We start from the raw sequence: 12752 nt of genomic DNA on the forward strand, positions 1-12752 counted from the left end.
GATGCACCAGGCAGCCTCATCCCCGCATCACCTCCGCTACCCGCTCCCTTCGGCTCTGCCTTCCTTAGCGGGAAGAGCCACGGGGACGCGGCTGATCCACCACCAGCTCCGCAGGACGCGGGAACAAAACAAGGATAAAGGGAGAAGCCCTGAGACCTGCAGTTTTCACCGGGAGCTTCTGCAGGGAAACAAAGCAGCAGACGTGAGGAATGCAACTGGCCTATTTGCCCGGGCTGCTTTCTGCCTCCGGCAGCGCGGACATGCCTCGGCTTGTCGTTTCAAGAGCTATTGTTGCTCGGGGCTGGGGGCCTCTTTGTTTCCTTTACCCTTTCGCCAGGCTTGGTCACAGCCCGGTATTAAATTATTCAAATCATCTCGCTGGGCTTCACAGCTGAACTCCTGCACTGAGCGCGCAGGCTGTGAAATCCCAAGGGCTCCAGCCCTCGCCACGAGCCCCCAGCCCAGCACAAAGCACACTGGTCCGTACTGGTTTCCCCTGCCCGGAGCGAAGGATCCCGATATTCAAGCCGGTGACACCTCCCGCCCCAGCAGTGCCATGCAAAGGCATCATTAAGCCATAAAACAACCCACCTAACGCCAGTGGGCTCACCCCTGGATTTGGCAGCCCAGCTGGAGCAGGGAGAGCCTGGCTTTTGGGGCTGCACAAGTCCCCTGGAGCGGTGGCATTTTGGTGACGAGGTGAAAGGTGGGAGAGACCTCTGTCCTGCCTGCTTGCTGTCCCAGCTGGCCCTCAGCCCTGGCGAGGCTGCAGCAGGAACACCAGCCACTTCTGATGGGGCGCGTTTATGCGTGATGAGGGGCGAAGGGAGACCCGAGAGCCGAGCACGACACAGCCAAGGGAAATCTGTCGCTGTAGGAGCTGATGCTGCAGTCAGCTCAGCACAGGGAGGAGAGGCAGCGGCCCAGAGGGGCTTCAAGGCAATTTAAGCCAGCCCTGCAATTATTCCGGTGCCCAGGTTGTTCTGGGAGAGGAGAACACCTTCCCCTCCACCAACACCGGGCTGCCGGAGCCGTCCCCATAACCTGCAGCACAAGGCGAGTGCCAAGGGACTGGCAGAGCCTTTGAATGCAAGTCGGCTTCCTGGGATAGCAGGGTGTAACCGCCCGAAAATGGCAGCTCCACAAGAAACAAAAACGGCAGGGAAAAACCCACCCACCCACCCTGCCAGGAGCCAAAGAGGGAGGCCGCGTCTGCAGTCAGGGCCGCACACGCCTCTCCCGGCTGGACGGGACCTGCTCCCTTCCCCAGCCGGAGCCTGGGAGGCGAGGGAGGAAAGAGCAGGAGACCCGCAGAAATTCATTACCTTTCACATGACAGAGCGATCAGTCGGCTTCTAGCAAAGCCCGTCGAGGTTTCCCTCATTGAAAACAGGAAAGAATCACAAAAATAATTAGAGAGATTTCATCTCAGCCAGCTTATGAAAGCCCTGACTTTATACACAACAGATTGGCAACAGCACAAAGATGGATGTGAAAGGCAAGAGCATTTGCAATGTCAGACAGATCAGAGACAGAAGCTCATCAAAAAATGGCCCAGGGCAGATGTAAGTTAAAAAAAGAAAAGAGGAGGGAAAAAAAAAAAAGGAAAGGAAACGACCCTTCTGGAGATAAAAAACATAACTCCTGCCTGTCACATGGTGATATACCCCCTCCCACTTGCAGAAAGGATCCCTGGTGAAAACTCATCATCTCCCTGGAGAGATCTGGGTTAAAAAACTTCAATTACTGACAATGGCTCACTGTGTTTTGCTGCCTTCCACTAGCTCAGCTGGGAGCCAGCTAGCTGGTCAGCAACAGGATTTAGGGGCCTGAGGACAAATGTCTGCTGGAGGATCCTCCGGTGAGCTCCTGGGGCCGGGGGAGGCTGTAACTGGAAAGCTCCAAGCAGCATTTCGGGAGAGCGAGCAGTGCTGCGCGGCACAGAGATGCTGCTCGTGCTGGGTTCGGCCAGCAGCGTGGGCCAGGACCCTCGAAAGCGTGATGAACAGCTCGACAAATGGGCGAAACGTTTTAAGGGGGGGATGGGAAAGGACAGACTTCTCTAATTAGAAAAGAGGTTTGCACTTAGTCACCCAGCGTAGCGCCTGGGGCCCTAACTCCAGACACTGCTGCGCAAAGGCTGACAGCTCTCTCAGACACCAAGCTGTCAGCCTGGGCTTTGTAACCAGAGACAGTTTCCACGGAGGAAAACAACCTCTGTGCTCCTCACCCTTCTACACAGGCACTTCTAGCGGGGAGGGGCAGAGCCCCAGCGTGACCCCCTGCACGCTGCCCCGGAGCTCTGGGGACATCTGCCCCACAGCATGTCCGGCGTAGCAGCTCTCGGGCACCGGTGGTTCACAGTGACCCTCGTTGCTTCGATAAGTAAGATCAGCTCAGGTTCTGTGGGAACCATCGTTAGGAGCTCACTGTTTCCTGACTGCTGCCTTCAGAGCGCAGCTGAGGAGCTCCCGTGTTCGGGGACTCGGGTCCGAGCCAGGTCGCAGCGGGCAGCAGCGAAAGGATGGGCATGCCGGGCAGCCAGAGGTGCTCCCACATCTGTACGACGAGGCTGGATACGGCCCCTCTCAACTCAAACTCACTGGGAAGGCGACTCTTCCACGGCAGCTGAAATGCAAAGGGAGAGGACCGAGAATAAGCTGTAAACCACCATCTCGACAAAGCGGTGCCCTGCCCCACACAGGCCAGATACCCAACAGACGGGCACCGCAGTCCCTGTCCCGCGACCCCAGGAAGCGGCTGCAAGGCCTCAGCAGCGGCACAAGCAGGAGGCAAAGCCCGGCACACACAGCCCAAGCAGGAGGAAATGCAATCTTTCAAGGCTTGTGCCCTCCTCCTCCTCCTCTCCAGCACGCCTGGCTTCTCCCAGTTACTCCTGTGTTTGCAGTGGGACTGAGAGAAGGGCGCAGCACTGACCCCACAATAAAGTGGGCAGAAGCCTGACCCAGTCAAAACCAGTGTTGGCCGCATGGGAGAAAACCGCAGAGCGGTGCAGAACTGCCGCCCCAAAGGTGGAGCACCGCTCGCCTGTGCCAGCACCCTCTCTGGGCCAGATCACAGCCAGAGCTGACAGCAGCAATGACATTAAATGTGTCACTGGCTCTTGTGTTCTCTCTGGAGAAGTTTCCAGGCAGACTGAGCTGCGTGAAAGCCCAAAGTCAGACCTCAGCTTTTTACAGAGCTCTGGGTGTGTTTTGCACTCTGGTTACTGAGGGACGCTGGAGCAGGCGAGGCTGCTGCCCTGACACTACCGCTGCCGAGTTTGTACTTCCAGTACTGGGACAGGCGGGTGAAGGTTTTGAACTGGGAAGTGCAGAGGGACAGCAGTGGGGCTACGGTGGGGACTACGCGCTCAGTCTCTGCTCTTACAGTGCTGCAGGTGGGAGCCCACAAACCAGCTGCCACGGAGTGCAGGGTGACTCTGGCAGCGGAAGGGGAGAGCAGCCTGCAGCCTTCCTGCAGAAACAAACCCCTTTTACTCCCATGACAAATGCCCTATTTGTTCCCGAGCCCAGGGACTCGGCCATTCCCTGTCCCCTTCACGTGGCAGCGCACATCACGTGAGAGCTCGGCACTGGCAGGGCAGGAACGGGAGCCACAGCTGATTCTGCTGCGTTGGGGCAGTCAGCCGGGCCTCCTCCCCTCCAGGGTGTAATTAGCCTCCTTGAAGTGGGCTGGGACTGGAATCCCTCAGCCCAGCGCTGAGGCCATAATCAGCCCTGCAGAGGAGGAAGAAAGGCCCCTCCAGCAGTCTGGGCCAGGCTCCCATCGTACATCCAGGCAACGGAAGGGCAGGTCACCCCATGGGCACGTTTTAACCACGCAACGATGCTGCCTTTGGCCCAAGGAGAGAAGAACCACAAAACCATTGCTATCTTTTCCAAACCACAATGCAATACCAGCAGCCAAAACGACGCCTCAAATCTCAGCTTCTATTTCAGCAGCACCAATTAGAGAGCTGCTCTTTTTGGATAGTCGGTGGACTGCCAGCACACCAGCTCGCCACCGCCCACAGCTTGGCCGACCCACTTGTCTGGGAGTGCACAAGACCGCTTCTGCTGTCCCTCTGCTGCCCCAGCCCAGTGGAAGCAGCAGTATCACAGTACTGCATAGCAGAAGGGGAATTTTTATGGGCTTCAAGTTATTTCTATTCATCTACAGCTGCAGAGGAACTAGAATAACACAGAGCTTATGTGCCAGGGTTACTTGGTACAGCTCCGGTCACAAGGCGTTGTGCCTGGCTGTTCCCTCATAGCAGGAATCACAGTAATGAAGCCTCTACTCACGCTTTACTGCCAGCAGCGTGTTCCCATGGCAGCAGGCTACGGAGGTCACCAGGTATGGATGCGTCTCCTCCAGCTGCACTGGCCTCGGCGCTCCCGTTTCCTCATCTTTCCTGCCCAGGCGTCCCCTGGCTCCTTTCCCCCACGTGCACACCTCGCCATCTGCAGAGGGATAGATACCTCTTGCTGCACACAGAGCTCACCAGCAAACAGGCCTCTCATCTCCCCAGTTTTCCCCTGGGCTATCTCCAAGGCTTGCCTTGGCCACAGCATGGACTGCAGGCAGAGGAAAACCAGGGCTTGCTGCAGCCCAGGACATGGGGGCTCCAGCCTTACCTGCTCCAATGGCCACAGTGAAGGCATCCCCACAAGCCACCACGGTGACCTTCATCGCCTGGAGTCCCACAACCAGGTGGGGTACGCGGCTGTTGCGGCAGGAGTTGGTGCCCAGCTGCCCATGCTGGTTGCTCCCAAAGGTGTAACACTGGCCAGAAGCTGACAACAGAGATGAGATAAACAACTGGGTGCCATCTAAGGATGCACTGAAGTCCCTGAAGCTCTTTGCTGCCCACCATGCTGAACATCCTGCTCCACAGAGCTCCAACAACGGGAGCAGGGTGCCTCTTGAGCCTCTCTGAAGCCTCTGCCCATGGGAAACGGAGGCAGGAGGAGGACAGTGAAAATGCAGGTTCCCCCTCAGGGATTTGGGCACACACCCCTCACCTGTGACTGCAGCGGAGTGCGCTGTACCGATGTCAGCACAGACGATCGGCTCTCGGTTCAGGGGGGCCGACTGGGCACACGTGAACACGGTGGCCTCTTCCACCTGGTCCTCTGGGGAAGGCTCTTCTGCTGATCCGATCCGATCTAGGCCCAGCTTGTTACACCTGCACGGAGAAAAGCACAGTTCAGGGCTGGCCGAATGCAGCCTGGCACAGATGCCCCCCAGACAAATCCTGCCCTAGCATAACCGCACCACCGGCAGCAAGATGCTGGGGAGTAGGATCACACCGATGTCTTCTAGAGCCCCGTCCTCCCTCTTCCTGGGCTGGACACAGATGGACTGTCCCAGGAGGCTGTAGGCAAGCTCTGGAGCACAGACCCTGGCCCCTTTACCTGTTGCTCCCACAGGCAAGAATCTGGTTCTTCACTGTAAGGACCATGGAGGAATCGATGCCGCAGATGACCCTCTGAGCCTCGTGCTCTGGCGGGACTGTGACCTGCTGGGGGGAGTTGTGGCACTCCAAGGTACCCAGCCCAAGCCGACCTGGCAGGAGGAACAGAACGGGATGCTGATGGCAACACACAAACTAAGCAAACCCCACGAGCAGCGGCATCAACATAGCTGCTGCAAGAGCCCAGCCTGGGACCTATCACCACAGAAGGCAGTAAAACCCAAAGCACGGGGGCCCTGGTATGCAGTGAAGCAGATGCAACTCTTCCACACCCACCTAGCCTGGCACATCTGGAGAGGACTGCGGGCAAGCAGGGCCAGTGAGGGGAGCGGGAACAAGCAATGGAAAGCACAAGCCCTGTTTTGCAAAGCAGACATCTCTTACCATTATCCCCCCTGCCCCAGGCAAACACTTCCCGTTCATTGGAAACCGCCAGGACGTGAGACGCGCCACAGGCCACCTGCACCATCTCGTAGCCCAGCAGGGCCTCCACGATCTTGGGCTGGCAGGGGAAGAGCAGCAGCAGTCAGCAGAGACCCCGGCCGCCAGCCGAGACCTCCCAGCCTGCCCGGCTGCTCCCATCCCTCCCACCCGTCCCCCCCAGTCTCAACACAAGGCTGGCAGCATCCCAGTTTTCATCCAACACAAACACCAGAGAAGTTGGTTGGTTTGTTTTTTTTTTCTTTTTTGTTCCAAACAGTCTTCAAAGGGTTTAGAGACTACGTGCACATAGCACAGAAGATAATGCAAACATCTCTGGGGCGGAAGAAAGCAGCCAGCACAACGGTTTGGAGAGGGAATAGGTTCAGCCGAAGGGTTGGGATTCGCCCCCCTGCCCACGTGGGGAGTGCCAGGGGCTGTTAACGCACGCTCTGAGCAGGCAGGGGCTTGGTGCAGGATGCGTTGGCTGAAAGGCTCTTGTGCAGAGGAGCTGTGAGCTATCGGCCACACATTCGTTAGGATGTGGAGAGACCAGGATCTCCACATTTTGCCCAGCCCCTGCTGCGACCTGCTGTTAGATCTGACACCTTGCCACAGCGAGTCTCATTCTCATTATCTTCTTCAAGTGAAAAGCACCATTTGTTGGGACCTGGCTGCTGTTCCCAACTGCTCTCCTCCCTCCCGCCAGCAATAAGCACCGAGCAGCTCAGCTCCGGACGGAGTAGGAATGAACGAGCAAGCTGACCACTGTGACAAATGGCACCAGTCCCCAAGCTTGGCTGGAAGCCAGCAGAAACGAGGGCAGGCAAGGAAGAAGTTGGAAGGGAGCAACGGGCCCTCAGCCCTAGTGCTCCGAGCCAATCGGAAACACACAGCTCTTCTTTAAATACTGGCTCTTTTGAAAAATAACTTTTCTCAGTGAACCCTGGCAGCTGCAGGCCAAGAGTGAAGCAGGCAGGTGTGTGATTGGAGGCAGCCTCCAAGCTGGGAGCCTGCCAACAGCAACCACAAGGCAGCTCTTGACTTCCCCCACGCTCAAAGGGATCATTGTGTAGGGGGGGGGGGAGAGAGAAAGAGAGAGGCAGGTTGGGTCTTTTAAAACCCGCAGTGACAGGGAGAGGAGGGGGAGGGGGTCGGATGCCAGAGCATGCCTGGGATGCACATCCCTGGAGCTGGGATGAGCCCTCTCACGTGAAGCAGAAGATCCATATTCTACCTTGGGGGAGCGGCGCGCCCAGCACCCTCACGACAAACCTGGCTTACGTCCGTGAAGTTTCCGTGCCCCAAACAGCCATTGCTGCCGCTGCCGAAAGTCATGATTATCCCCCTGTCTGGAAAAGCAGAAAGAAAGTCATGTTACTGGCACACGTGAGGCCCTGCAAGGCATGCACAGCCCGTGGCTCACAGGACAGCGGCTCCGCTTGGACCCACTCTGACTCATAACTTGCTGGGGGGGCCAGAGGCCTTCAGCGAGCTTCCAGAGAGCAGCAGCCTTGATGTGCTGCAACAACTCGCCAAACAAACAGCAGATGATAGGAGAGCGCTGAGATAACATTATTGCAGCTGTGTACGCAGGAGCTGCTAACTCCACGGTCTGTCAAGGTGTTAAATACACAGAGCCACTCACTGAGAAGCCGCCCAGCAGAGGGGAGGCGGGAAACACCATGGAGAGGTAGGAAAACCACATGCCTACAAAGTTTCCCAGTTGCATATCTGTCATTTGCTGCCCTGATCCCCAACAGAAGTGCAAACAGGGCTCCCAGAGGACCATTGGGAGGGCTGTGCTCCACAAACACGGCCTCAGGCTGGTGTGCGTGCTCCACTCCCAGCTAGAACGCCTCCCGCCCGCTCTAAGGGGGATTCAGACCCTGCCTTCCTGCAGCTGAGGACAACCGGCCACGCAGGAGCTCACGCTGACTGCTCATTGCAACACCAGTCACCGCTGGTCACTGCTTGTGTCTGTGACAGAGAAAGGCTGAACTTCTCAGACACTCCTTACACTGCAGTCCCCTCTGTAGAGGCCAGTTCTGGCTTCAGGTGACACCAGTGCAGCCAGGACAACAGACAGGGGAGATTTGTGGCCCTCCTCACACCAGACAGACCTTTGGGACCAAGTTGACCAGTGTGGTATCACAGGAGGACCATGCCTGCCGTTTCTGACCCCCACCTGATGCTACATGAGACGCCACGGAGGCCTTCGTGTCACCCCAGCCCGGTGCATCTCTCGGGTTCCTCTCTGAGCAGGCTCCCCAGGCAGTCACGCTGCATTTGCAAGCCAGCTGCCATGCAGAGGGGTCTGGGACTCAGCCAGGCGAAGGCAGGAGGCAGCAGCTCACCTGTGAGGCAGGCTGTGAAGAGATCACCGCAGGACACGTGTTTGATGGTCACGCCAGACTGGCCCTCCAGAAAGCGGGACACAAATTGAGGCTGAAGCTGCTCGGTGGCTCCTGGGAGAGAAGGGCCTCCCGCAGCACCCATCGGGGGAGCCTGGCAGAGAGAAGTCATGTCAGCTGCTGTATCTCCGTGCAGCAAGAGCTGGGTTGGAGAACACAGATAAGCCCCTTCCCACAGGCTGAGCAGTGTTACCCACACCCTGGACTGGACTGTGGTCCTGAGGGACGCAGCACCAGGGCCTATGCAGTGAGCAGAAACATCTCCTCCTCAGAAATCTCATACCTGAGCCTTCCACGACCACTGCCTGCCCCAGGTTCCCTGTCACTCACCTCCCACATGATGAGCCGCCCCGATTTGGTGACCCCAGCCTTCTGCGTCCTGCCAGCAGACACCTGCACCACTTCAGTGTTAAGCATGGGCAGGCGGAGGGGGGTGGTGATCCCGCTCCCCCAAGTGTAGATGGACGACAGCGGAGGAGGGATTCCTGTCCTGGCTGAACCACCTCGAACACCTATGGGTCAAAGAGAACATGGAAATCACGAACACAGAGCCCTGACTCTCCTCCTACAGGAAGAGAAATGACAGCAGCCACCCAGTCTGGATGCCAGCAGAGCTGCAAGCCAGCCAGCAGAGCCAGACCAGCACCGGTCCAAGGCTGGCAAGGGGCTGCTGGGGAGCTCCCAGCCAAGGCTGAGAGAAGCACATGGGAACAGCTCCTTGTATTTTATTCCAGAACTGGGGAAGCGGCAGCACGACAGCTCTAGCTAATTGTTACCAGTGCCAGCTGCATTGCCCTGAGCTAGAACATCCCCCCTCAGCACCCCCAGCTGGTTCCCAGCCTTTGCTGGCAGAAACTTGATTCAAAGGTTCAAAACCTAGAAGAGGCAGCTGGAGAAAGAGCACTGCTTGGTCCCCAGAGCTGAGGTGCCCATGGGCTACTCCAGGGCACAGGGAAGGTGACGTCTCTTAACTTCCTCTCTCCAGAAGCTCGAGTGCCTCTCTGACCCCCTGATATCCAAGGGAAAGGGTCCTTCCAAATGGAGCTGCGTTGAACACACTGTGCCAGGACTCACCCCTCGGTCTGGCACTGCTCACTCGTCCCCCTGTCCGGCTGTGGGTCACTGTTGGCACCGGAGCCAAGGGTTTTTCAGGCCTGCCAAACCAAAATCCAGTCCTTAATGTCAGCTCAGGTCCAGAGGTCTTGCAGAACCCTGGATCACAGAAGGTCTGGGCAGAGCTACAGCATAAGCCACGTCTGAATAGCTCACCGAATTGCTTCAGTAGGTGTTTTAAACCACCTGAGAGAGGGGAGTTGGCATCAGTTTGCTTCCCCCTGAGTTCACAACTCTCCATTCACTGTTACTGCGATGACAAGCCCACACCTGCTGTGGCCCTGAGCCACTGGGCCAGGCTCAGCCCACAGCAGCTGCATGTTGGATAACGCAGGAGAGTTGCACGGGGATGACGCTCTCTTCGGAGCTCATAACAGAGACAGTGAGCCGGTCAGACACATTGTGGACTGTGGCAGCCCCTCTCAAGGGACACGAAGGTGGCAGTATCACTTGCCTTCTCATTTTGACACTGCCCACATCGGTGTAGAGATTCAGAAGGGGCCGAATGCAGATGGCCTGGGCCATGATCTCATTCAGCTGGGGCCGCTTGGAAGGATCCAGGTTCAGCATGCTGAGGATGAGCTGGCGCAGGTCGGGGCTGTATCTATCCGATATAGGGGCAAACGTCCCACTCATGATCTTCAATACTAAGGCAGGAAGATTCTGGAGAGAAAATAAGAGAGAGGCATACAGTGGCTGGGCAGTCAGAGGTGAGGCCAAGGAGCAAGAAGTTCTCCGCACTGCCCTCTGCCTTCACACCTCCAGGCTCAGCGAGAAGAGTGATCCAAACATACATTTTCACCTTTGTAAGAGGCCACGGCTCCCTGCGCTATGTGTAAACCATTTCCCTCTTACCGCAGCTTCGAAAGCCCTCTTGAGGCTGGCGAGTTCATACAGCACACAGCCCAAAGCCCAGATATCACTCTTCTGGTTGTAAGGCTTCCCTTCACAGAGCTCTGGGGAGATGTAGCAAGGAGTTCCCACAACCTAGAAGAGACAAAGAAATTTACCAGGATGCTGTGAAACTGGGGCAGCGAGGTGGAAAGAGAAAGGCTCAATTTAGAGCCCAGTGCACAGGCTGGCTAGAGCACCACCAACCAAAGCTTAGTGGAGCTTTTGTTCCACTGACGTTGACATCTGCCTGACATTCTCAGTAAAAAACATGAGGATTTGCCTTTCCGGTGACCTCCCTTGCACGTACAGAGATTACCTCTAATTTTGCTCCTATCCACTTGAGAGAATCAGAGCCCAGAGCAACAAGCGTGATATAAACGTCTAGTCAGATTAGAGCAGGTGGGGAATGATACCCAAGTCTCAAGCAGAGAGAGGAGATTAAGACGAGGCAGGATGGTGGGGCACAGGCAGGAATTCAGTTGCCAAGTATGTGTCAGACGAGCGTACAAACACCACCCCTCCCACTGGAACAGTGAGAGGAACCCTGTCTACCCTCACCAGTGGGCCCAGACACCCAGGCTCTCCCCAGCTTGGCCAGGCAGGTCTTTGTCACCTTTTTGCAGTCCACAGAGCTGTAACAAACTTGGGCGTGAAGACATCAGCCTGGATAAACTCCAATAAGCAAAGCAGCATTGTGGCATGCGGATGTGACCTGCTGCAAATATGCTACATCCAACCTCACTGCCTACAGCAGCTTCCAAGAAACTACTGTGAGCCAAATCCAGAGTTTCCAGCCTCCTGCCATGGTGGTAAGTAGCTCCTCTGCAAAGCCAAGCCACCCACCGTGTAGGCTTTACTCTTGCTGCTCAAGATTTTGGAGATGCCAAAGTCTCCGATCTTGACAATCATGCGATGCTTGTCCAAGAGGATGTTCTGAGTCTTCAGGTCGCGGTGCAGAATCTGCTTGGTGTGCACGTGGTGAAGAGCCAAGAGGATCTGCACGAAGAAGTGCAGGATGGTATCCTCGTCCAGCAAGGAGTTACAGCGCTTATGAATAAACTCTGCTAGCGTGCCCCCTACAAAGAACAACAAAGGGCTATTGGCAAGGGTGGCTGCACAGGGCAGTGCAAACCCGGCCTAAAAGCCAGGGGATTTAGCCACGGTATCTTCACAAGCCAAGCGCATAGGAAAAAGTACGTCCTGGTGGGACATGCAGCACGTCCTCTAATGCTCCCAAGACTGTGCAGAGAACAATGGCAGCACAGTTGGTGGGACGAAGAAACAGCGAGAGAGAAGTTACTGTTGACATATTGTCAAAGGCAGCAGGAAAAGAAACACTAAAATTACAGCTCTTGGAGGAGGACATAAACCTCGATGGCAGAACAAGATAAGCCTGTTCTGCAAAAGAGAATTCTTGCAGTCCAAGAGGCCACGTGGCACGGAGAGGCCCCTATCGAAAAGGGAAGGTCCAGATTCAGGGCTCCCATACAACTTTTAACAAACCCTCATGCAAATGTTGATTTAATCTTAAACTCCACAGCAAATCTTGTTAGAAATCTCACCTTCCCACACAGAGCTATGGGACCAACAGCATTTCCAGGAGCTGACACAGGGAAATGTATGTGAAACCTAAGCCAAGGGCAGATGGTAGCACACTTATCAGCAACAGAGGTGTTAGAAATCTCTTTGTTTCGGATTAGTAGGCATAAGGCAAATAATCACAGAATGGCTGAGGTTGGAAGGGACCTCGGGAGGTCAGCTGGTCCAACCCCCTGCTCAAGCAGGGCCACCGACAGCTGGTTACCCAGAACCATGACCTGTCTTTTGAATATCTCCAAGGATGGTAACTCCACAGCCTCTCTGGGCAACCTGTGCCAGTGCTCAATCACTTGGCTCATGGTCAACTCGGTGTCCACCAGGACCCTCAGATGCTCTTCTGCGAAAATCGCTGTTCAAGAGAGATGTGTTTGGACCCTTTGGGGGTCCGAAGCACGTGAACTTTACAAGGACCACAACATGGGGCCACAGCAGCCTGACTCAAGGACAGCTGAGGGCTTGGCATCTCCTGGACCTGCCAAGGAACCAGCTAACAGGGGCTGGGGGAGACCAGGGCCCACCTGGGGCATACTCCATGGCGATCATGAGCGCCTTGTCCTCCAGGAAGTTCTCGTAGTACTCGATGACATTGGGGTGGCTGAGCAGCTTGAGGACCTGGCACTCGTTCTGCGCTGCCAGCCGTTCGTCCTTGCTCATCTGCTCCACCGGGATCTGCTTCAGGATCACCAGCTTCTGGTCGGCCTTGCGCAGGCACAGGTGCACGATGCTGTGGGATGGGGACAGGGCCTCAGCGGGCGGACAGGGCCTGGCCACCACCCTGGGGTGACACATGGCCTCTGCTCCCCATGTTGCCACGGTAACAGGGCCTGCAATCC

At 56.4% G+C, this 12752-nt stretch overlaps 1 protein-coding gene across 1 annotated transcript; it reads right to left on the bottom strand.

The window, feature by feature from the left end:
- Window positions 1-2599: 2599 nt before the first annotated feature.
- Window positions 2600-12706, bottom strand: NEK8 (NIMA-related kinase 8). Its single transcript, XM_009887236.1, has 14 exons — window positions 12438-12706; window positions 11164-11396; window positions 10282-10413; window positions 9881-10089; window positions 9388-9467; window positions 8644-8825; window positions 8257-8407; window positions 7175-7251; window positions 5864-5981; window positions 5421-5571; window positions 5028-5191; window positions 4641-4799; window positions 4308-4466; window positions 2600-2628 (listed from the first exon to the last, which is right to left on the bottom strand). The coding sequence occupies exons 1-14, from the start codon at window positions 12571-12573 to the stop codon at window positions 2600-2602; spliced, it is 1980 nt and encodes a 659-aa protein (XP_009885538.1). The 5' UTR covers window positions 12574-12706.
- Between the last annotated feature and the right edge of the window lie 46 nt (window positions 12707-12752).

The sequence above is a fragment of the Charadrius vociferus genome, unplaced genomic scaffold (genome assembly GCF_000708025.1).
Source record: "Charadrius vociferus isolate BGI_N301 unplaced genomic scaffold, ASM70802v2 scaffold1746, whole genome shotgun sequence".
NCBI classification, from domain to species: Eukaryota; Metazoa; Chordata; class Aves; order Charadriiformes; family Charadriidae; genus Charadrius; species Charadrius vociferus.

Excerpts from the sequence above, each read along its gene's own strand:
- NEK8 (XM_009887236.1), bottom strand. The coding sequence starts at position 12,573 with ATGAGCAAGGACGAACGGCTGGCAGCGCAGAACGAGTGCCAGGTCCTC. Across the intron at positions 10,090-10,281 it reads AGAGGGCTTTCGAAGCTGCG|AATCTTCCTGCCTTAGTATT; the intron begins GTAAGAGGGAAA and ends TTTTCTCTCCAG. Across the intron at positions 5,982-7,174 it reads ACTTCACGGACGTAAGCCAG|CCCAAGATCGTGGAGGCCCT; the intron begins GTTTGTCGTGAG and ends TTCCCCTGCCAG.